The sequence below is a fragment of the Perissodus microlepis genome, chromosome 7, assembly GCF_051167445.1.
Source record: "Perissodus microlepis isolate ML-2025 ecotype Zambia chromosome 7, ASM5116744v1, whole genome shotgun sequence".
Lineage (NCBI taxonomy): Eukaryota > Metazoa > Chordata > Actinopteri > Cichliformes > Cichlidae > Perissodus > Perissodus microlepis.
This window is the reverse complement of record NC_140467.1, coordinates 64,470,486-64,495,163: the sequence shown is the minus strand read 5'-3', so window position 1 is coordinate 64,495,163 and position 24,678 is coordinate 64,470,486. Positions and strand designations below refer to the sequence as shown.

Here is a 24,678-nt window from a genome sequence, read left to right as displayed (position 1 = left end):
CTGTCCGCCTGTCCTCCCCTTCTGTCCTCCCTTTCTGTCCTCCCTTTCTGTCCTCCCCTTCTGTCCTCCCTTTCTGTCCTCCCCTTCTGTCCGCCTGTCCTCCCCTTCTGTCCTCCCTTTCTGTCCTCCCTTTCTGTCCTCCCTTCTGTCCTCCCTTTCTGTCCTCCCCTTCTGTCCGCCTGTCCTCCCCTTCTGCCCTCCCCTTCTGTCCTCCCTTTCTTTCCTCCTGTCCTCCCTTTCTGTCCTCCTGTCCTCCCCTTCTGTCCGCCTTTCCTCCCCTTCTGTCCTCCCCTTCTGTCCGCCTTTCCTCCCCTTCTGTCCTCCCTTTCTGTCCTCCCTTTCTGTCCGCCTGTCCTCCCCTTCTGTCCTCCCCTTCTGTCCTCCCTTTCTGTCCTCCCCTTCTGTCCGCCTGTTCTCCCCTTCTGTCCTCCCCTTCTGTCCGCCTGTCCTCCCTTTCTGTCCTCCCTTTCTGTCCTCCTGTCCTCCCCTTCTGTCCTCCCTTTCTGTCCTCCCTTTCTGTCCGCCTTTCCTCCCTTTCTGTCCTCCCTTTCTGTCCTCCTGTCCTCCCCTTCTGTCCGCCTTTCCTCCCCTTCTGTCCTCCCTTTCTGTCCTCCCCTTCTGTCCGCCTGTCCTCCCTTTCTGTCCTCCTTTCCTCCCCTTCTGTCCGCCTTTCCTCCCCTTCTGTTCTCCCTTTCTGTCCTCCCTTTCTGTCCTCCTGTCCTCCCCTTCTGTCCGCCTTTCCTCCCCTTCTGTCCTCCCTTTCTGTCCTCCCCTTCTGTCCTCCTGTCCTCCCCTTCTGCCCTCCCCTTCTGTCCTCCCTTTCTTTCCTCCTGTCCTCCCTTTCTGTCCTCCTGTCCTCCCCTTCTGTCCGCCTGTCCTCCCCTTCTGCCCTCCCCTTCTGTCCTCCCTTTCTTTCCTCCTGTCCTCCCTTTCTGTCCTCCTGTCCTCCCCTTCTGTCCGCCTGTCCTCCCCTTCTGCCCTCCCCTTCTGTCCTCCCTTTCTTTCCTCCTGTCCTCCCTTTCTGTCCTCCTGTCCTCCCCTTCTGTCCGCCTGTCCTCCCCTTCTGCCCTCCCCTTCTGTCCTCCCTTTCTTTCCTCCTGTCCTCCCCTTCTGTCCTCCTTTCCTCCCCTTCTGCCCTCCCCTTCTGTCCTCCCTTTCTTTCCTCCTGTCCTCCCTTTCTGTCCTCCTGTCCTCCCCTTCTGTCCGCCTGTCCTCCCCTTCTGCCCTCCCCTTCTGTCCTCCCTTTCTTTCCTCCTGTCCTCCCTTTCTGTCCTCCTGTCCTCCCTTTCTGTCTTCCCCTTCTGTCCTCCTGTCCTCCCCTTCTGTCCTCCCTTTCTTTCCTCCTGTCCTCCCTTTCTGTCCTCCTTTCCTCCCCTTCTGCCCTCCCCTTCTTTCCTCCCTTTCTTTCCTCCCCTCCTGTCCTCCCTTTCTGCCCTCCCCTCTGTCCTCCCCTCCTGTCCTCCCTTTCTGTCTTCCCCTTCTGTCCTCCTGTCCTCCCCTTCTGTCCTCCCTTTCTTTCCTCCTGTCCTCCCTTTCTGTCCTCCTTTCCTCCCCTTCTGCCCTCCCCTTCTGTCCTCCCTTTCTTTCCTCCCCTCCTGTCCTCCCTTTCTGCCCTCCCCTTTCTGTCCTCCCCTTCTGCCCTCCCCTCCTGCCCTCCCCTCCTGTCCTCCTGTCCTCCCCTTCTGTCCTCCTGTCCTCCCTTTCTGTCTTCCCCTTCTGTCCTCCTGTCCTCCCCTTCTGTCCTCCCTTTCTTTCCTCCTGTCCTCCCTTTCTGTCCTCCTGTCCTCCCTTTCTGTCTTCCCCTTCTGTCCTCCTGTCCTCCCCTTCTGTCCTCCCTTTCTTTCCTCCTGTCCTCCCTTTCTGTCCTCCTGTCCTCCCTTTCTGTCTTCCCCTTCTGTCCTCCTGTCCTCCCCTTCTGTCCTCCCTTTCTTTCCTCCTGTCTTCCCCTTCTGTCCTCCTGTCCTCCCCTTCTGTCCTCCCTTTCTTTCCTCCTGTCCTCCCTTTCTGTCCTCCTTTCCTCCCCTTCTGCCCTCCCCTTCTTTCCTCCCTTTCTGTCCTCCCCTCCTGTCCTCCCTTTCTGCCCTCCCTTTCTGTCCTCCCCTCCTGTCCTCCCTTTCTGCCCTCCCCTCCTGCCCTCCCCTCCTGTCCTCCTGTCCTGGCTCTTCTGCTGTCAGCCGGTCATGTTAGCACCTTTAACACAGGATGAACCTCATGAATTAGTTTTGTTGCCAAACTGAAGGATGAAAGACAATAAAAAGCGTAGAATAAAAAACAGACGTCTGGCTGTGTGACTGTTGTTCTCTCTAATGCTGCGTCTCCAGGATGACGTGTCCATCGAAGCACTCGGAGGGTTGGACGTTGTTTGTTTCTGTCAGTCTTCAGCATTTAGGACGACGCCTTTGATTCGTTTGGTTTCCTCTTCACACATTCAAGGTGCCAATGAAAGCTCGTGGGGTCCTCTGCAGCGGAGGACACCGCCCGGCCGTCTGTGACGGCGATCATTAATGTGCGTATGTACTTTGTGTGTTATTTTGTGTGTACTGGCTGCTGTCTGAGCTGCTGTCAGGTTTTTCCTGGTTAAAATAAATCAGGTAAAAGTTTTACTTGAATTTGACATCCTGCTGATGTTACAGCGATGCTGTGGAGCACACCCCGAGGCCTGAACGCTGCTTTGTGTCTACGAGTTTGGGGGAAAAAATTTCTGCTTCTCTGAAAACATCAAAATCAATCTGAGCAGCGAAGCTACCAAAGAGCAGCTTAATATTTACACTTCCACATGATCATCTGCTGTTTCATGATGAATATAAAAACTGCAGATCAGTGTTTGTTCATAAACCGGGTTTGATAAGTGATTAAATCGTGTCCTTTAATCAAATGAAGACGAGCTGCTGATGTAAAAGCTCTCACATATTTATGAATGATTTTATTTAAAAGCTCTTATTGTTGTTTTAAAATGCTAAAGTCTTTGTGGTCTTTGCGTCTGCGGTCGGCTCCAGTGCGCTCGAGTTATTTTGAAACGATTACGGAGGAAACTGTTAGAAATGAGTCATGGCAAAAATTCAGGTGGGTGCTGCGCTGCGGTCTGCACACTTACACCTGAAGGAAAACCAACGTGATGAGCTCAACGTGACAGTTTCATGCATCACATCAACTATAAACTCATTGATTTATAAGAATATGAGCTGAACTCATCCTGAAACAGTCCTTTCATAATTTTTGGATTTAAGACAAAACAGACGAATAAATAAAAAAGATAAAAAAAAACCTTCTGAAAACATTTTTCAAAGATGAATTAATTAGAAGCTAAATTACAAAAAGATTCATTTAAATATTTAACACGATGCTCATATTTAGGTTTGAATTTCAGTTTGTTTGTTTCTGTGTTTAAATTATTAAATATAATAAATGTAATAATATAATTATAGTTTGTCAGATGTTAAAAGCACAAACTGAATCCACATTAAAGATGAAACGACTCCATAAATCTAATCAGATGCAGAAAAACAAAAAGGTCATTTTGTAAATAAAGAACAGATTTTTATTGGTTAAACCTGGACGTTTGTTTTGGTTGGATAGTTGTGAGAGGACGCCGCTCGCGTGCGCTGCTCTGGATTTAATCAAAGCGTCAGTTTTACAGCAGCTCAGTGAACGCGGCGCCGTCCTCTGCACTTTATTTAAAGATCAATAACAGCTGAATGACGGCTCGTTAAACGTGTGGTGGATTTGAACTGAAACCTGGATAATGTTGTTAGAAATACGAGTGAGGTGACACGAGCGCGTGAACGGGCCGCTGAGGTCGCGGCTCGTTAAATCAGCAGCTCGTTATCTGCGTGTGAAGAAGAGCAGGCGAGTTAATAAAACTAGGCTTTAATGATACGTGAGGATTACAAACATCTGATCAACATAGAAAAACTGTCTCAAATTCAACCTTCCTGTTAACAAATCAGAGTCTGCCCCGCCCCCCGGGGGCTGCGCAGACCCATGGAAACGCTCTACACGTTCGCCGTGCCTCTGCTGTGCTCGTGTGGCTCCAACTGGCTCTGGCAGCGCAGCCGGCGGTCTCGAGCCGCCGTCTGCAGTAATCCGTTTAACGACGAGGCGCCGCCGTGCAGGGGCCCCGGGGGGCCGTAGGCGGAGTATCCGGGGATGAAGGGGGAGGCGTAATAGAAGTGTCGGGGCAAGGCGGGGCCGTGGGGGAACGGGGTCCGTTGATGCCCCGCCCCCACGCTCTGTGCCGAGTCACTACATCCTTTGCTTTTGTCCGAAGACGTGGCGATCTCAGCCAGCGACCAGAGTTTGGGTTTGGGGGCCACGTTCGGCCCCTGGGTGGTGCCGCAGGGGCGCTTAGACCGCGGGCTCGGCGTGCGCGCCCCCTCCAGCACTCTGAGCGTCTCCGGGGGGGCGCTCCGAGGAGGGTCCGCCGACATGTCCGCGGGTCTCCGGTCCACGGGGGAGTCCTTAAAGTCCAGCTCGTCGAATCCTCGATCGGCGTCGCTGCCGCCGTCCTCTCTGAATGCCAAACTGCGGGAGTCTGGGGGGAGGCGGGGACAGGCCAGGTCAGACCAAACACACATCAGCGGTTAGCGTGCAGGGTTATGAGTTTGATTCAAACACACACAAACAAAATGCACTGCATATTAGACCCCGCCCCCTCACATCTGCCTTATGGTCACAGTTTCTGCAGCCCAAACAAAATCAGCAGCCAATCAGCAGCTGCTCTCACGACCAATAAATCGACTTTAAAGAAGAAAGAAAAGAGTTCAGCCTGAAAGTGTTTGATTCGTCCAGATCAATGACATCATCAGTGAGAAATAATCAATCAGAAGAACGCCGCCGCCGCCCGTCTCCACGCTTCAGCATCATTAAACGTCCACGCTCCCAACATCTTCTCCCGTTTCTCTCGCCGTGCGCCTTCACTTTTTAAAAAACGGGTCCAGAACACTCTTTGATTTTAACCGATGACCTGATAAAGTCTGAAATGATGAAAATCTGAAGCTGATCAATAATCTGATCTATAAACAAACAGGAGCAGTAACAACGACAAACCTGATCAGACGAGCCGCTCGCTCTGCTCACACTCAGAACTAAAACCACCGATTTCATAAAAACCTCATGAAACTGTTTCCACAGCAGCCGCTGCGATGATGTCATCACCTACAAGAACGGACGGAGAGGAGCGCCGGCTCTGTGCAAACGTCTCCGGGTTCCCGACGCGTGTCACGTGCAGGTCATTTTAAAACCCATCAATTAATCGATCAATCGATGGATGGACCCCTCCCCCCTCACTCACCAGCCTCACGCTTCGGCTCCGTCTCCTCGCCGCTCGCCTTCAGTGGCTCCTCGTCCTCTTCGTTGCGTTCCAGGTCGATGTTGTCCTCCTCTTCCTCGTCCTCGCTCCTGTTCCGTGGCGTCCACGTCATCTTGTTCTCCTTCTTCAGCCGGCGCCGGGCGTTGGCGAACCAGGTGGACACCTGCGTCAGGGTCATCTTCGTGATGATGGCCAGCATGATCTTCTCGCCCTTGGTGGGGTACGGGTTCTTCCGGTGCTCGCTAAGCCAGGCCTTCAGCGTGGCCGTGGCATCCCGTGTGGCGTTCTTCCTGTAGGCGGGGTCTCCATACGGATATGGGCCCAGCGCCCCAAACGGGTGGTAGTCCAAGGACCCGGAGATGCCCGAGGACGGGTCGTAACCCGGACTCTGAAACAGAAACCATCATGTTAGTGGTCAGCTCGAGTTCCCACGCAGTTTAACCCGAGGGTCACATGACCACACGGCTTCAAACTACAGACCCAAACACAGAAGGAGGAAAGACCTCGCTCAGTTTAATCCACCTGAAAAATCTCACAACCTCACAAAAATGTACAATGTTCCTCCTTCAATTTAAAATACATTTAAAAAAATAATTGAAAAATAATTTAAAAAAAAATAAATTAAAGAATAAGTAAAAATAAATATAAAAATAAAAATGTAAAAACAAAAATAAGTTAAAAAAAACGAATTAAAAATAATAAAAAAATAAATTTTTTTAAATAAAATAAATTAAAGAATAATTAAAACTAAATTTAAAAATTAAATTAATAAATATAAATAATAATTAATTCAAAAATAAATGACAAATAATTAAAAATTATTTTTTATCTTATAAATAAGATTTAAAAAAAAAAGATAAAAAACAGATTAAAAATGAATTTTAAATAAATGTAATAATAAATTCAAAAATAATTGAAAATAAATGAGAAAAATAACTTTTTGAAGAGCACTGATATTTTCATTGTACGGACCGGAACCAGACCCGGACCCGAGCCCTGGCTGTCTCCGCGCGCACTCACCACATAGGAGCTGAGCGCCGCGGCGGCGCGCGGCTCCCCTCCGTACGGCAGCTGGGGGCCGAAGCCGGGGGAGGTCGCCGGTCCGGAGTACGGAGCGAAGGCGGAGCCGGACGCGGAGCGGCCGAGCTCCTCGGAGCGCGCTCCCAGGAGGAGGCCGGAGCTGAAGGAGGAGTGCAGAGCCAGGGGCGCGTGGGGCTGGAACAGGAAGCCCTGAGGGTACGACATGACTTTTACGCGCGGGAGAAGTCGTGTCGGAGCGCGGGACGGAGGAGGGAAGAGCGGGCGGAGAGGAGCGGGAGTTCCAGGAGCATCGCAGGAGGCTCGCGGCGGCACTTTGTCCGCTCCGGCTCTGCGCACCCGATCTGCGCCGAACCCGCAGACAGACTGAGCGGAGAGGAGGCTCAGCTCCACCTCCGCACGCTCACACCTCCTCCTGCTCGCTCTCTCCTCTCCCCTCAGCCCGCGCGCACTCTGCGAGCAGGTGGAACTAACGCGACCCTACAAAATAAAAGCACCAGGATAATAAGGCTTCACGTTCCTCACACCTGCAGAGTTTCTGACTGTTTGTGCACGAAACACGTCATCAAAGTGCGCCGTGGACCAACATGTAGTTTATGAAATATTCCAAATGATTCGTGACAAACAAACATGTGCGCCACGGGACCCACACAGGACTGTTAAACTGGCTACTCCACTCTTTAGCTCCTTTGGTTCGACTTAGCCAATAAAAACTTTGGGTTTAGGTTTAGCCAATAAAAATGCTTGGTTAGGTTCTTGGTTTAAATAAACTCCCAGCAGGACACAAACATGAGTTGATGTGTGTTCGGAGCTCAGAGGGTTTAAACCTGCATTACACCTGCCGGCCACCAGATGGCGATAGCAGTGGTTTCAAAGTGACTGTAGCTCTGCAGAGGTTTCTCATGTGACGTCACGCACACATTGGATTGGACGTGATACGACCTGCATTCACCTTGGTTGTTAGCAGGTTGCTGCGTTCGCTTGTAGTTTGCACTGAAGATGACGATACGTCTGCAAATGCTCAACAAGAGCTCGCTGAGTGGGAGTAAAACTTGAAAATGTGAGCTCCAAACAGGAAATAGAAATAATTCACCCTCAGAGTTCAGAGTTGAACGACTTTTGCTTTAAAGGCAAATGATTATAATTTCATTTTTAGTAGTTGGCAGGTGTTTGCAGACAAGTTGGCATCTTCCATACAAACTATAGCAAAGAGAGGTTATCGTGCTGTGTTTCAGGAGGAAGGATTATGCTCATTGGCTAAAACATGTGATTGGCTGGTCATTAGCCAATGAGTGCGCGGTTCAACAGCTCTGGTTTTAAAAAAACGCTCATGCTGAGGTTTTGAAACTCAAGCAGATGACGTATCAGATGCTACATCACAATTAACAGCCACAGGGGTCAGTAGGAACAACTTTAACTTCTACACAGAGGAAAAATCATCAGAGGGGCGGGGTTTGAGTGTATCACAAAAGTTACATTCCTTCATTCATTTTCAGTTTAATTGATTACTTCCTGTAGAAATGTCATCAGTTATAATTGTGTGACTTAAGAAGTGTTCAGGACGTGATGTCACTTCAGGTGTTCGGGATTCCACTGATGCGTAACAGGTGACGGTGTGAGCAGGACAGATGCTGTGACAGGCAGTACAATCCTGTGAAACATCAAACCGGGCCGTCCCGCTCTCGCATATTTTAGCGTTCTCTGCTGAACGGTGTTGAATTATGAATTTGGTGGCGATCAGTCTGCTGACTGATTGGTGTGTGTGTGGGAGAGCGTGGACACCTGTGGCTGATGCTGAGTGTCCTGAGAGCTCAGTGAACTTTGAGGATCTAAGCCCACACCGCCTCCGCCTAATCTGATTAGTGGGGACTATAATTAGCAGAGTGCCAGCAAGGCGAACACTTCCCGCGTCAGTGGAAGTCCGGTCGCTGCTTTTCGGTGAAACCAGCTGAAGTCCACCTCTAATGGCCACGTCCACGGATTTTCAGAACGAGGCTGCAGGAATTTCCACGTTTGCAGGTAGGAGCACAGCGAGGAAGCCGAGTTTGGTGCATTAACTGCCGTTGATCCCAACACTCCACAGGCCATTTCAGGAGGCACGCCGTCACAGGTTCTCTCTCACAAACGTCATCCTGTTTGGAAATACGTTTCCCATCATACTTTGAGATGTAAACAATAGTTACTACTACTAGTTAGACATTCCTGTAAATACTCCAAATATTTCATTTTAATTCCCTGTAAGTCTTTTGTTATAGTAAATAGATGAAGATTACAAAGCATCATGGGACTTTTCTGTAATGTCACACATTTTACTGTAAGTTCGCATAAACTTTATTTAAAAGATGGACAGCTGTGACCCAAAGAGGAACAGGACAGGTAAAAACAAAGACTCTAAATCAGCTAAAGAGACCAAACAGTTTGTGTATCAGCATGTAAACATGTTTATTTAACATGGAGTCTATGGGGACGGACTCACTGTTGCCTCTGCTGGACATCACAGGAACTGCAGCTTTATTTAGTTTGAACTTTGGTAAAGTGAACAAAGATGGAGGTTACGAAACACGAATGTTAAGGTTTCAAAATCGACTTCGAAATGATGTCACAGGGGCTCCTTCCATCTTTGGTATACAGTCTGATCCAGCTCAGATCCTCATGCTGCACGTTCTTCTACCTCTAAGTCATCGATATTCCCGTGTCGGTGTTTTTGATCATGTGACTGATGGATGTCAGCGTAGTGCAGGATCTGAAATGTTAGGCAGAGTCACCTCGGCCTTTGTTTCCCGAATTAAGTTTAGTCTAGACTCCATTTTCATTTTATTAAGTCTGGGCCTGGCTTTAGTCTGAGATGTTTTTAATCCCTCCTCCTGCTTTAGGTGACGGTCTGAGTGAGACGGCTCGATTTGAGTCTGCGATGATGCAATGCTAAACGAATATTGATTTGCTGCAGTGAATCCTGGGTAAAGTGAGCAGCCTCTCTCCGGCTGCACTGAGGGGGAAACAACGCGAGTCGGCTGATCCTCTGCAGAGGCTGAGCAGTTTAACAGAGACGTTTTCATGCTTTTTTAAGCATCTTTCATTAAAGCCCTCTGCACCGGCTGAGGTGCGCGCCTCTCCTCCTCCGCCTCCTCCTCGGGTGCTGATGATGCTCAGGAGGGTGAGCCCACCGAGGGCTTCCTGCTGGATGGAGTAATGACTCGGAAAAGCTCTTTCATCATCTCCACGGCGAGCCCCCCAGCAGGCCCGCCCCTGGAATGACACTGTTCTGCTGTTTTATCATATCAAAAAGTTATGTTCACAATTTGCACGGACAAAGTCGAACACTGAGGGAAGTGTGGCGGCGGCGTTTCCTCCGTATTCTCAGTGGGACGACTCTTTTGTGAAGATTTTCACATGAAAGGAGCGCTCGTTTGTTTCCTCCAGCAGCTCCCGAATGAGCTCAGCCCGCAGGGCAGATGTCCAGAGGTTACTTAAAGACTGTGTGTTTAATTAATTGGAAAACACTCGTTTTTAATAGTTATTATTCAAGTATGAAATGCAATCCTTGTAATCTGTGTGCACACATAATTAGCACCCATGAGATTTCAGCACGCAGTGCTTCAGAGAGGAGACGGTTACATCAAACCGGCACACATCCTCATTCAATGGTTGTTTACACGCTGATCAATGAGCACTGTAATCAGATGAGAGGCAGAATTTAAGAGTGCAGCGGCGAGTCCATCGGCAGGAAATCAGTCTGCACTCAGGTCTGATCCTCTCACGGCTGTCTGACGACGTGCTGGATCTCCGGGCTCAGACCGAAGCTGTTTGCATTACAGAAAACCTCTACAAATCAGGTGTGAGGGGACAGGTGTGAGAGAGAACAGGTGTGAAAGAGAAAAGGTGTGAGGGGACAGGTGTGAGAGAGGACAGATGTGAGGGGGGACAGGTGTGAGTGGGGACAGGTGTGAGTGGGGACAGGTGTGAGAGGACAGGTGTGAGGGGAGACAGGTGTGAAAGAGAACAGGTGTGAGGGGACATGTGTGAGAGAGGACAGGTGTGAGGGGACAGGTGTGAGAGAGGACAGGTGTGAAAGAGAACAGGTGTGAGAGAGGACAGGTGTGAGTGGGGACAGGTGTGAGAGGAAAGGTGTGAGGGGAGACAGGTGTGAAAGAGAACAGGTGTGAGGGGACAGGTGTGAGGGAGGACAGGTGTGAGAGGACAGGTGTGAGGGGAGACAGGTGTGAAAGAGAACAGGTGTGAGAGAGGATAGGTGTGAGGGAGGACAGGTGTGAGTGGGGACAGGTGTGAGAGGAAAGGTGTGAGGGGAGACAGGTGTGAAAGAGAACAGGTGTGAGGGGACAGGTGTGAGGGGGACAGGTGTAAGGGGGACAGGTGTGAGAGGGGACAGGTGTGAGGGAGGACAGGTGTGAGAGGACAGGTGTGAGGGGAGACAGGTGTGAAAGAGAACAGGTGTGAGAGAGGACAGGTGTGAGGGAGGACAGGTGTGAGTGGGGACAGGTGTGAGAGGAAAGGTGTGAGGGGAGACAGGTGTGAAAGAGAACAGGTGTGAGGGGACAGGTGTGAGGGGGACAGGTGTAAGGGGGAAAGGTGTAAGGGGGACAGGTGTGAGAGGGGACAGGTGTGAGGGAGGACAGGTGTGAGAGGACAGGTGTGAGGGGAGACAGGTGTGAAAGAGAACAGGTGTGAGAGAGGACAGGTGTGAGGGAGGACAGGTGTGAGTGGGGACAGGTGTGAGAGGAAAGGTGTGAGGGGAGACAGGTGTGAAAGAGAACAGGTGTGAGGGGACAGGTGTGAGTGGGACAGGTGTAAGGGGGACAGGTGTGAGAGGGGACAGGTGTGAGGGGGGACAGGTGTTAGAGGGGACAGGTGTGAAAAAGAATAGGTGTGAGGGGACAGGTGTGAAAAAGAACAGGTGTGAGGGGATAGGTGTGAGAGGGGACAGGTGTGAGAGAGGACAGGTGTGAGGGGGGACAGGTGTGAAAGAGAACAGGTGTGAGGGGACAGGTGTGAGAGAGGACAGGTGTGAGGGGGGACAGGTGTGAAAGGACAGGTGTGAGAGGACAGGTGTGAGAGGGGACAGGTGTGAAAAAGAACAGGTATGAGGGGACAGGTGTGAGAGGACAGGTGTGAGAGGGGACAGGTGTGAAAAAGAACAGGTGTGAATGGACAGGTGTGAGAAAGGACAGGTGTGAGAGGACAGGTGTGAGAGGGGACAGGTGTGAAAAAGAACAGGTGTGAGGGGACAGGTGTGAGGTGGGAAAGGTGTGAGAGGGGAGAGGTGTGAGAGGACAGGTGTGAGAGAGCACAGGTGTGAGAGGGGACAGGTGAGAAAAAGAACAGGTGTGAGGGGACAGGTGTGAGGGGACAGGTGTGAGGTGGGAAAGGTGTGAGAGGGGAGAGGTGTGAGAGGACAGGTGTGAGAGGGGACAGGTGTGAAAAAGAACAGGTGTGAGGGGACAGGTGTGAGAGGACAGGTGTGAGGGGGGACAGGTGTGAAAGGACAGGTGTGAGGGGGGACAGGTGTGAGAGGACAGGTGTGAGAGGGGACAGGTGTGAAAAAGAACAGGTGTGAGGTGGGACAGGTCTGAGAGGGGACAGGTGTGAGAGAGAACAGGTGTGAGGGGACAGGTATGAGAGGACAGGTGTGAGAGGGTACAGGTGTGAGGGGAGACAGGTGTGAAAGAGAACAGGTGTGAGAGGACAGGTGTGAGGGGGGACAGGTGTGAGAGGACAGGTGTGAGGGGGACAGGTGTGAGAGGGGACAGATGTGAAAAAGAACAGGTGTGAGGCGACAGGTGTGAGGTGGGACAGGTCTGAGAGGGGACAGGTGTGAGGGGGGACAGGTCTGAGGGGGGACAGGTGTGAGAGGACAGGTGTGAGGGGACAGGTGTGAGAGGACAGGTGTGAGGGGGGACAGGTGTGAGAGGACAGGTGTGAGAGAGGACAGGTGTGAGAGGGGACAGGTGTGAGAGGGGACAGGTGTGAAAAAGAACAGGTGTGAGGGGACAGGTGTGAGGGGGGACAGGTCTTAGAGGGGACAGGTGTGAGGGGGGACATGTGTGAGAGGGGACAGGTGTGAGAGGGGACAAGTGTGAGAGAGAACAGGTGTGAGGGGACAGGTGTGAGAGGACAGGTGTGAGGGGGGGACAGGTGTGAGACGACAGCTGTGAGGGGGGACTTTGGTGGGGAATATTGTGATGAGTTTACAGCTCATCATTCAGCATCAGACAGATCATACAGGAGGTACTGCTGACTGTATGGGCTAAACTACACCTGTCTCATCCACCCATTACCTGCTGCTCTCCAGAGTCAGGCTGCGGAGGCAGAAGGCCGAGCAGTTACTCCAGCCACACTTCGCAGGTCCTCGTGGGGTCCCGAGGCATTCGCAGGCCAGATGAGATACAAAATCTCTCCAGCCTGCCGAGCCCAGGACACTAATGGGAGGCATCCATTCCTGACTCCTCCTCCTCTTCCTCTCTCACCTCATCATTCTCTGTGTCGTTGGCCATGTTTGTTTGCTTCCTGGGGAGATTTGAGGATGGGTTCCTGCTTCTTCCTGCAGTTTAACATCAGCTCTGTGGGAGATGCTGCGTTGGTGGTTTAACTTAAAGTTTCATTTTTGGCTTTGGCTGATTCTGAATGTGTAGGCTTTATGAGCGCTGAAATTCTTTCAGTTGATCTGAGGGATGGTTTTCAGTTTGCATTTTAACGACTCAAAGTGAGCCTGTTGTTTGTCTGAGGTGCTGGTTTCAGTTCTCTGTGACACTGAACCTTTACATTCAAACTCCTGCCTCCATGAATCACACACACGGCCTCTCATTCAGTCAACTTACTGTTTAATTTTGAAGGTTCCCCATGTAGGTTTCTGTTTGCCTTTGTTCTTTTTCTCGGCCTCGTAGAGTTCCCCTGGTCCTCGCTTCCCCTCTGAATTTGCCTAAGGTTCATAGCACGCTGATGTTACCCAGCGACATGTTTAAGAACCTGCAGCTGACCGTCGTCTCTGGACTTCTAGTCTTGGTTGGAAAAACCAAGAAAGGTCAAATTTATGCAGATCTTGGAGATCTTCCCTCGCTGTCTGCTGGAGCCTCTGTTGGACGAATGATTTCATATCATTTCTCTGATCACATCAGCATAAAACCAGCAAAACATTCTCAAACAATAGAAAATACACAGCACGAGGACGATGTCCATCTGTGACGTGTCATCATGTAGCAAATGAGAGGCAGACAAATATCAGACACATGATGTTTGTATGTGAAACGCTCTCCATGAGCTGTCAGTCAAACAGGTAAACCATGCAGACACGTGCATTTGATCAGATCTGATCAGGATCTTGGGCGTGATTGGAAACGGCATCAGAAGCCAAGACTACGTGCTGTGAGCTGGTTCTGTTTAAGAAACATGTGCTGCTCAGAAAGTGTAATCAGGTGTTTCACATCTTCTTTCAGGTAAAACTACAAACACGATGCAGCCGCCTCAGGAGCCTTGTCCCTCCATGACAGAAGCTCCAGCCGAGAACCCGAGAGTCCACCAGAGTCCCGATGAAGCAGCTCTCTGCTGGAGCACAGACCTAGGTCACCTTCCAGAGGACGACGAGCAGGAGGAACATGATCCAGATCCACCTCAGGACCAGCCAGAGGTCCAGGAAGTAAAGCAGGGTGCAGCAGCTGATGACCAAGAGGCGGGAGGCCAGGAGCAGAAGGAGGACAGAGGTGAGAGGTCACGAACTGTTGTGTGAGGATAGCTGGACAGAAGCATCAGTTAAAACCAGGTTTAGGTTCTGAATGAACTCTGGTCATCATGTGACCACAGACGCTCGTACCTGATGCAATGCCAAAGCGCACCTGTCAGCAGAGCGAGCAGGCTGAGCAGCAGCCAGGTGAAGGTGTATCGGAGGCTCGTTTAAACGCTCCTTCTTTGAGGGAACCGTGGCGTCAGCGGGCATCGTCACAGCGCGAGTGACGGAGCACGACTGAAGGCGGAGTAAACAGAGAAGAAGCTATCGCTGAAGCTAGGAGCGCTCCTCCTAGAGGAGCTGCCTCGGACCATCGCAGCGGCGACCATCCAACGGAAACGCAGCAGAGCTGATGCTGTAATATAGCAGTGCAGATGCTACCTGGGACTTTGTCTCACTCTGGAAAACGTTTGCCAGCCTCGGGAGCGTGGGACAGCTGTAAGATGGTGGCTCTGCAGCGTGTTTGTGATGCGCGCTGAGCGCAGGACTGAGCCTGAGAAAGGAAACGCAGGGGCAAACAAGCAGAGGACTGTGGTTTGTGGTCGGCATCGTCACTCTGCAGCCAGCAGCTCGCCTCTGTGCCGCTGCCTCACGCTGTGACCGGGACTGACAGATTATTGGGAACACGCCGCGGCCGCTCGGCCTGCGTTACTCCCGCTGCTCCCGATGAAGCTGCTGGTCTGTTTGGAGGCGGAGCTTCCCTCTGTGGTTTCTTCCCTCTGTCACAAGAACATGAGAACCTGAGAGGCTGCAGCAGTCAGTCAGAGTGCACCAACGCACCACAACAGGAAGTGATGGAGGTGTGATCACACCTCCACCTCTCTGCACATGTGAGAGCAGCTAATAGATCCTGTTTAAGATAGTAGCACAGGAAAGGCCCTTTAACCCTTCAGCACCCAGCAGACACGCACACACACACAGACACACACACAGACACACACATACACACACGCAGACACACACACACACAGACACACACACACAGACACAGACACACACACACACACACAAACAGACACACACACACAGACACACACACAGACACAGACACACACACACACACACACACACACAGACACACACACAGACACAGACACACACACACACACACACAGACACACACATACACACACACAGACACACACACACACACACACAGACACACACACACAGACACAGACACACACACACACAGACACACAGACACACACAGACAGACACACACAGACACACACACACACACAGACACACACACACACAGACACACACACACACACAGACAGACACACACAGACACACAGACACACACACACACACAGACAGACACACAGACAGACACACAGACAGACACACACACACACAAACAGACACATACACACACACAGACAGACACACACAGACACACACACACACACACACACACAGACACACAGACACAGACACACACAGACACACAGACAGACACACAGACAGACACACACAGACACACACACACACAAACAGACACATACACACACACAGACAGACACACACACACACACACACACACACACACACACAGACACACACACACACAGACACACAGACACAGACACACACACACAGACACACACAGACACACAGGGACGATCTGCCTAGGATGATGAGGATTGGCCACATTAAAGAATTTTATTTTTTACTCTATTTTGAGAATAAAGTTGAATTAACAGCTTCAGCTTCAGTTTCAGCACAAAGTGCCGCGGCTCGTGAAGATCGTTCTTTCAGCCCTTCAGCTCATAAACACAGGGCGGCGATGCGGTGACGCTGAACGTGTGGTCAGCAGGAAAAACACACAAACGTGGAAAAGCTGGCAGAAACATCTGGACAGATGTGAGGTCATCGATGGTCCTGTTGTATCACAGGACGGACGATCAGTTTGTCTCACTGACTCGTCTACACGAGCCGCCTGTAATCTCAAAATTTCAACTTTGTTCTCAAAATCAGTAAAATTATTTATGTCAGGGGTGTCAAACTCAAATACACAGTGGGCCAAAATTCAAAACTGGAACAAGGTCGCGGGCTAACGTTAATATTTATTGGAAAAAAATCTTCCTCTAGATATAAGAATGAATCTTTTCTTATGGACTCAAATAAGTTTTGCTGGAAAACTGAATATGGAACAAGCAAAGCTTAATACTAAACATTATATATATTAGCTGTATAATACCAGTAGGCCAGCTCTAATAGTAATTCGGTATGGCTTCGCGGGCCAAATGTAATTAGGCTGCGGGCCAAATTTGGCCCGCGGGCCAGAGTTTGACACCTATGATTTATGTGAACGTTGATGCTGACGTTCCTTCGTAGATTTCACCTCCTGAGTTTCTGCTGATGAGTAAGTAACGTCTCGATGTAACTATAACATACTCTGAGAAAAACACACGACCATCAGATAAAGGTGTGGGCTTGTCTTCACGTTTGGCCTCCATCTGTTTACATGCAGCTTTGCCTCCAGACCCAGACTCCAACCTAATGATGGGGGTAGCCAATCAGGACGAAGCCGGGGAGTCAGGCGGTAGCGTGCCGTCGCCAGTCGTCACTGAGACAGAGCAGGTGAGTCCAGAGACGGCTCATCTTTATTCATGGCTTCATCTTTGTTGGCAGCGCTCGCAGGTCGCTCTTCTTCTCCACATTTGCTGCTTTGTTCTTTCTGTAAACGGCGCCTCTGATCAAGTTCAAAGCCCGGCCCTCCTGACAGTCTCTCTTCATCAGCCTGACACGTTTTTCTGCGTCTTCAAAACCACTTTTCCTCATTTTCATGTTCCCGTACGCCGCGTCTGTGCGTTTAGAGCGGTAATTATGCGCCGCGTAGCCGCTCGTCACGCTGTGGATTTTAGCCGTGTTTTCAGTAATGTTTTTGTTCACCGTGAACTATTTTAAATGTTCGTATTTTCATTGCGCTGTCTTTTATCTCAAACGTCCTGCTTTTCAGATCGTGACAGACTTCTCTTCTTCCTGTTCCTCGCCACCGTCGTCAGCGACTCCACTCGTGTCGTTTTCCACATGCAAACAATAATCAGTATTTTATCAGTGAAGCTCGTTGCCCCTCCTGACACAAGACACCGAGAAGCATCTGAATGTCTGCAGGCCGCCACATCTCGCCCCATCTCACGCATCAAGTCAGTCACACCATCAGTAAATAAATGCGGCAGCATGCTATGACAGGCCGCACACGCTCAGAGCGCAGCTGACGAGCGTGTGCAGACCAGTCGACGTCTTCCATACAAATTTCACAAGGTTTTCTTCATTTTACTCAGCAGCTTCCAGCAACCACTGACCATCCAGCTGGGGACTTGTTTTCCTTAGCAACCAGAGGTCGCCAGGCGGTTGTCAGTGGCTCTGTATACACGTGCAACCAGAGACCACAGGAAGTGAAGAACATGCTAGTGCTAGCTGCTTCCAGGTGACTGAAGCGACTACCAATGCGAGTGAAGAGTACCTTTGACTGATAATAATAATAATAACCTGGTAATAAATATATTAGACGGTCACCTAGGCAACCGGAGCCTGGAACGTCCAACCAGCTCTCAGCTTCTAAGTAACAAACAAATCGCTGCCATCGTGGACACAGCGTTAGCGTCGTTTCCTGTTTTAGGCTAGTTTCTCACCGTGTCTTGTCTTACTTCCCGTTTTTGTGATTTTTCTGCCCCGCCCACATCGTCTCCACCTGTGTCCTGTCTTCCTGCTCATTACCCTTTTCATCTTTTTTTTCATGTTTTTGGGTACATCTCTGTACAGACTCTTGATGATGTCACAAATCAAGAAAGGATGTAAAAACTTGCTGTGAAAATGAGTCTAAGAAAAGTCTGCTGGCCACAGGAAACAGGAAATGGAAGCAGGAGATACTTGAACCTGCAGAGGGAGGGTGGGCACTCCTCTGAGAGGTTTGCATTACCCACCCTCGTGTGAGCGCGCTCACTGATCCACAGCGCCTCCAAATAAGTTTCCTCTGAAGCTCTGCAGCTCACAGCGGAGGACCACTTAAAGCAAATTGACTTTACTGACGTGAATTATGACGATACTGATATCATGCATAAAGTTATTTACCCTCCGAAGGATTGAAATAAGTCATTCCCTCAGATACGGGGAACTAATATGAATGCAAATAGGATTAGGCTCCTGCATTAGTGTCTGATAAACAATTTACAGGCCTGAGCGTTCACCAGGGGATTCGCTCCACACGGCGCCTGGAACGGGGGGGGGGTTAACCCTCCATCCTCTGCGAGCGTTCGCCTTCACCACGTCTGCAGACAAATAAAGAAACGCAGATTATTGGAGAGGTCGCCGATTTACATTTAAATCAGATCCGATCTGTCCCGAAGGGGAAGCTCCGACCGAGGACGACGCAACAAATGGAATTACAGCCAAACCGCAGAGCGAGCACGTGGTGAACGACGCCCCGCAGGCCGCCGCTGACAGAGTTAATATGCAGCGAGAGTTGAGCCGACGCATCTCAGGTGTGCCCGAACCTGCAGCGTGTCCATTTCTACCTTAAAATTTAAAACGGGCCCAGCTTCTTGAGCTTCGTCACTGAAGGCAGGAAAGCCATGAGAACACGTGTGCAGAGTTCACTGAAGCAGCTCACCCACCCTCATGCTGCTGTTTGACTATCCCGCACTCTTATTTTGAAAGCTTAGGCCCTTCCTGTCTGGTTGGACATGTTTGGTCTGGGAGTCCTGGCCCCACAAGCTGAGAAACTCCGATCAAATCAAAGCCAATAAAGTTAAAAACAGACCCCGTCCTCGCCACGCTGACTCGTCTGAGGACACTGAGGTCGTCCTGCAACGGAGCAGGATATAGTGTCACTATGTTACAGCAGCTGTGCATGACTCACAGCTTAAAATAATCCTTATTTGTTTTATACTCAACTCATTCTGTGACTGACACAAGCTCCTCCCCTTTTAAGACATCTTTCTGATGATTGGCCAACTTCATCACTAGCGCTGTTTAGTGAGAAAGTCCTGTTTAATATTTCAGATGGACATTTTAAATGTACACTGAGTACTTTTTCTCTGATTATTAAAGTACACTTTGTTCCAGAGACTGCAGTACTTTTACGTGTACTCTGTGTGCTGTGGGGTAAAAGTGTCATCAGCCTCTTTCCACAGCTCATGACGAACCTGGTCACATGTCCACACAAACATACGACCACGTAAAACGAACAACAATCTGATTGTCGTGTGGAAGCGCTGAGATTTCTTCTTCATTGGTGAGAAAAGTTTATAACTCAGTCGACGTTCTGCCTTTGAAGCTTTGATGCTGCTCAGTCTTTGCCTGGTACATAACGTCTGAAACGAGCCCCTGCGTGGCTGTAACACGCCAGGCTTCACCGCCAAATCTGGAGAATCGTGTAGACATAGTAGCGATGGGCGCCTCGGCCAGCGTGGTGTTCAGACATTTTGTTTATCAGTAAACGTGCTCTCATCTAATGATCCAGCTGATCCAACGAGTGCTTGTTGGTCCACAGAGAAACACAGAGATGGCGGCTCGAGACCGCCGGCCTGACGGATGTTTTAAACCTGGGACTGCGGTCGAAGGAGCATCGCTGCAGAAAGCGGGCGGACCCTCAGACCCGCCAACCTTCGCGGCGGTGAGCGTGAGCAGGCCGACCTCCAGCGGCGACGGAGGAGACGTGACCTGCTGCGACCTGCTGTCTCTGAGGAGCGACTCGGTATCTTTGGCCAGCGAGTCCAACGTGTTCAGGAGGGTGAGTGAAAGACGAAGAGCCGGGGCGTTCACGCAGACTTTTGTTTCCGAAGCAGGAAATCGGAAATGCCGAGCAGCTGTTGGGATTGGTTTACACCAGCCCGACAGCTGCACCTGTACGAGCTCTGCTGGGTGTTTGTGAGTCTGACAATAATGAAGTGTTACACAAATCTGTGTCTGTGCACACAGAAACTCACATTATGTGACATCACTCCTCGCTCCGAACACGGAACGCCAAAATAAAAGCACAAAAAAATAGGAAATATTTGCTGTAAATAGTTCACAGCAACATGTGTTGCTTCGGACCGAGGTGATTTCTGTGGCTTTAGGCATAAAGAAGAATCACGCTTCCATGATTAACTTATTTGTTTGTCCATCATGGACTGAGCACAGAAACGCTGAGCTCTGTGGGCAGGTACACATCAGGTATAACATCCATATGCACATCCAGGATGCCTGCAAATCCAGCCCATAGTGTCCACAACCAGAGAACTAGTTTCTTACAGTGCAGTTTAACACGTTTGGGCCAAAGTGCAGCTTCTTCCTGTAACGATGGAGCTGCACGATTTTTAAGCATCCAAACATAAAGTGATGTCAAGTGCAGGTACGCCCTAGGTGACATCACATGGTCACTGTTTGTTCAGAACAAACCTTCAGTAAGAGTCAGACAACACTGCAGTAAATGTTTGAATTTTTGAATGGAGCCTGGTGTGTGGCTGAGGTTCTCGTCACGTTTTACCCAGACTGTGATGTCAACAGAACCAAAACTAAACCGTGAGTGAAACAGGAAGACCCGCCTACTTCTCCCCTCCACGTTTATCACGGTGGTAATAAAGTGTAACGCACTGATAGAAACTATTGTGTTTAATTACTCTTAATTGGGTTCATCATTTATTAATGGGTGTTGTGAAGTTCGTTGACTTTAAACTAAAGGATGAGGTTGAATGAGGAGAAACAGGAAGTGGCTCAGGTGAAGTCAGGTGAGCTCAGCCTGAGCGAGGCTCCGTCTACGTTTTCATTCAGGATTTTTAATGCGATCAAATCTGTTTCACCTTTGCCGTCCCACGTTTTAGATCTGAGTAATCACACGTGTTCGCGCCCTCTCGTTCAGCCTCTCGCGCTTACATTCGGACGCCGGCGAGGAAAAGCTGACCCCATCTTGTCGTGATGAACCTAGTGGACTGAACGGACTCCCGCCCTCTGCAGAGGTATCATTACGCTGGCGGCAGGCTCCACATCCCCCCCGCCGAACGAAGCTACGGCGTAATCATAATTCTCTTGACCTCCGATGACCCCTGCGAGGCTCTGACAACGAGGGCCACGCGACACAACAGACGGCGCCGCCCGCTCCAAAATGGCTTTTTCATTTCTCGAACAATCACACTGCGGCAGCGCTGAATGAGAGGGCAGATTACATAAGGCGGGGGTTCCCGGGGTGAGATGAGAGCTTTTTCTCCAAAACGCCGCAGTCGTTATCGCTCTCATTAAATTCCTCCTCTGACTCGGAGCCTGCTTTGAATCCATCCATCGGAACAACACGGCGGCTGGAAATTCTCAATTAATATGTTAATGTGTGCAAGATATTTCATCACAGGAAGCAGAGCTCAGCGCGCTCACAGGTTAGCGCCAAATTACAGGAGACCCACAAACAGCATCATCCGAGCCCACAGCAGCGCTTTGGAGCAGGAACGGGCCCTGAAGGAGCTCCAGGAGAACCCTCCGCCCCACAGAAAGTTTCCATAAACATACTGTTCGCTGTTCTTTAGCTTGTGCTCAGGGCCTGATACGTCCGTGAGACCGAGTTTGTGGATCAGTGATTAAATGAGTGAACGTGAAGTGAAGTGTGTGCGTTCCGCTCACATCGACATCAGAGCTGTGTAAAAATAAAAGCTGTCTTTTTTCTGCCTCTCTGTGCTTTGGATACGCTTTCTTCTTGTATGCAGACATTTCTAAAGGAAGAACTGAAATTCACACTGTGCTGTTAAACCATGAATAAAAATTATACTTTTGTGTCTTTTGCCATTACTTTATGCAACCAATGCATGTTTTGACAAGTGGAATTACATTTTCTATTAAGCTGGTGCCATATGTTAGGCATTCTTTTACAAGGAAAAACTAGTATGTCAAGGACTTTATTGTGAAAAGAACAGGAAGGCCTTTTGGGACAGACCCTATTGAAAAAGACGGACGTAGCTGCAGCGAGACCGCCCACTTTTACGCCTCCAGATGAGTGTTTTCAGCGCTGCCACCTTGGTGTTTTGAAACCAGGTGGTAGCTCCTGGTTGTGACCAATGACTGTAGAAAACATGGACGACGCGACCCCGCCTCCTCCCATTGTGCAAAAATGAAGCCAAAATATCCCGCTTGTGGAGGCTGCCATCTTGCATTTTTGGAGCCAGAGTCTGCGCAGTAGTGACTTGAGGTGGAGCGACTGTGTAACGCTCCCACCCACACACCCGCTGGACATGACCGTAAACACGCCCCCCTACACTTTTTACGTAGCCGGCGACTCCAGTTTTTTGCTGGTTTACCGCGACTGACGACTTGTTTAATTAAGGTAAATACAACCATGTCACTGTTATAAAAACACACACAGGTTATCGTCTTATAGTTCTAAAATCACTCTGTTGTTAATTCGTTTGCTAGATTAGCCGCTAGCATACGCACTGTGTTGGAGGCTTGTTGCTAGCTAGTTAGCGATGCTACACACCTGTTACTCTAATAGAGATTGAAAATGTGACGTCATTCAGGGGTAAAACCGCAAAGAATTCTGGGAACTCGTGGCAAGAGGTACTAGCACACGCAGGCTTTCAATTGAAATCAGTTACACAGTGATAAAAAGAAACACAAAAATGTCAAGAACAGAGATGGGCAGTAACGCGTTACTTGTAACGCGTTACTGTAATCCGATTACTTTTTTCAAGTAACGAGTAAAGTAAGGGATTACTATTGCAAAAATGGTAATTAGATTACCGTTACTTTCCCGTAGGAACGCTGCGTTACTGCGTTACTAAAACCGTGATTTTTTTTTGCGAGAATGTCTCATGACAGTGACGTAAGCGAGTGCGACGTTCGTGACAACAGCTGTGTGCAGATCAACAATGGATCATATATCGAGTGCAGGAGAGAGTATGAGCGTGCAGCGTTTAAAGCGTGGAAGTACTGACCTTACTTTGAGTTTGATTCCATAAAAAGTGACAAAAACATTAGTGTCCGTTGTGCGTGGGAAGAAAACTTCTTTTTACAGCGAAAAAACCCCCTAAACTTCCGAGCAAGCACCGAGTAGCTACTACGTAATGGGAAACTCACAGAGAAACTCGCGGATTCTTCCACTGACCGCTGCGGCACACCTGCACCAGGGTAAACCTCCGCCTAACCCACTCCTGCTTTACAGGTGAAAATAGAGCAAAAGGACCGCTAGTCTTTGACTTTGTTTATTTTCTGTTGTGTTTTAGTTGCATCTATTTGAAAGAGTGAGTGTAAACACACAAAAAAAATTATTTTATGTGCTGGAATGTGCAGAAAATAGGTTTAAATATTAAACAAATTTCTTCCAGTCAGAGAAACAAGTTTTAAAAAGAGACTTTTCCATTTGTTTACATTTTGTATGATGGATTATGTAGAAAAAGTAGAATTGGGCTGAAAGATCTATCACTTTATCACCTATTCAGGTTGTAAATCGTGTTTTTAAAAAGTAACTAAGTAACTAAGTAATTAATCACTTTTGAAAATAAGTAATCAGTAAAGTAACGGGATTACTTTTTTGGGGAGGTAATCAGTAATTAGTTACTGATTACTTTTTTCAAGTAACTTGACCAACACTGGTCAAGAAGCTGTTGTATTAACTGCAATAGCCGGTGGCATGACAGCCACGGGAAGCCGACGGGTAAAGAGATCGGTTGTTATCGGATTACGTCGTTGAAGAGAAATTGTTCAGCCATGTTTCCGAAGTAACAAAGAGCCACGGATGGCCTGGATTGCAGCCATTCAAAGAGCAAATATAACGTCCCAGAACTCTCCAGCTCACATGTTAGTCTGCTCCAAGCATTTCCACAAAGCTCAGTCTGCTGTTGTAGTTAATACGTCATTTATCACAACATAATTGTTGATGTAGGTTACAAGCAAGTCTGGCGCTGAACAGAAATTGTCGCTCCTTTGTTTATTGTGCATAAACAGTGAATTGTCCTGACACAATATTGCGTTTCGCTTCTGTTATTACCATGGTACATTGACAAAAACATATACTTTTATTCACAGGATAATACAGTTGTTTTGCATCACTAATTGCCCAGTGCGATTACAGCATACAATATTACTGTCACTGCTACATTTCTGTAATGAACCAGAAATTTTTTCCACTACTAATTAATTACTGTTGAGCTCAAAGGTCCTATTAATAAACGGTTAACGAATGTGTATTTATGAAGACGATTTGTGAGACTGGTAAACTTATGATACGTACGATGGTCTTTCGTTCTACACGGTGCATTTCAAGGTCCTGCACCCATCCGTCGCTAAACTGTACCAAAGTTATATGTATATATATATATATATATATATATACATACATATATACATATACATATATATATATATATGTGTGTGTATATATGTATGTATATATATATATATACACACACATATATACATATACATATATATATATATATGTGTGTGTATATATATATATATACATACATATATACATATACATATATATATATATATGTGTGTGTATGTATATGTATATGTATATGTACATATATGTATATGTATATGTATATATATATATGTGTGTATATGTGTATGTGTGTGTGTGTTTTATATTCATACCGTATATGTGAGTGATTCTACA

General features: G+C 48.8%; 2 protein-coding genes across 2 annotated transcripts in view; one reads left to right on the top strand and one right to left on the bottom strand.

Annotated features, from left to right (window-relative positions):
• Window positions 1–3,851: 3,851 nt before the first annotated feature.
• irx5b (iroquois homeobox 5b) lies at window positions 3,852–6,797 on the bottom strand. The gene is made up of 3 exons (XM_084932650.1): window positions 6,329–6,797; window positions 5,291–5,696; window positions 3,852–4,531 (listed from the first exon to the last, which is right to left on the bottom strand). Exons 1-3 carry the CDS (start codon window positions 6,551–6,553, stop codon window positions 3,993–3,995), a joined length of 1,170 nt encoding a protein of 389 aa, XP_084788776.1. The 5' UTR covers window positions 6,554–6,797; the 3' UTR covers window positions 3,852–3,992.
• Window positions 6,798–8,221: 1,424 nt separating this feature from the next.
• The window catches only part of LOC146384651 (uncharacterized), a 38,074-nt gene continuing 21,617 nt past the window's right edge, over window positions 8,222–24,678 (top strand). Inside the window, exons 1-4 of the mRNA XM_084936684.1 lie at window positions 8,222–8,365; window positions 13,795–14,058; window positions 16,561–16,670; window positions 19,585–19,824. Of these exons, the coding sequence (XP_084792810.1) occupies window positions 8,311–8,365; window positions 13,795–14,058; window positions 16,561–16,670; window positions 19,585–19,824 (669 nt within the window). The 5' untranslated portion in view covers window positions 8,222–8,310. The remainder of the gene's footprint in view (window positions 8,366–13,794; window positions 14,059–16,560; window positions 16,671–19,584; window positions 19,825–24,678) is intronic.

What these genes read in the sequence shown, in the direction of transcription:
- irx5b (XM_084932650.1), bottom strand. Translation starts at nt 6,553, where the DNA reads ATGTCGTACCCTCAGGGCTTCCTGTTCCAGCCCCACGCGCCCCTGGCT. An exon ending in CGGCGCTCAGCTCCTATGTG is followed by an intron (nt 5,697 to 6,328) that starts GTGAGTGCGCGC and finishes TTTCTGTTTCAG; the next exon opens with AGTCCGGGTTACGACCCGTC. An exon ending in GGAGCCGAAGCGTGAGGCTG is followed by an intron (nt 4,532 to 5,290) that starts GTGAGTGAGGGG and finishes GCCTCCCCCCAG; the next exon opens with ACTCCCGCAGTTTGGCATTC.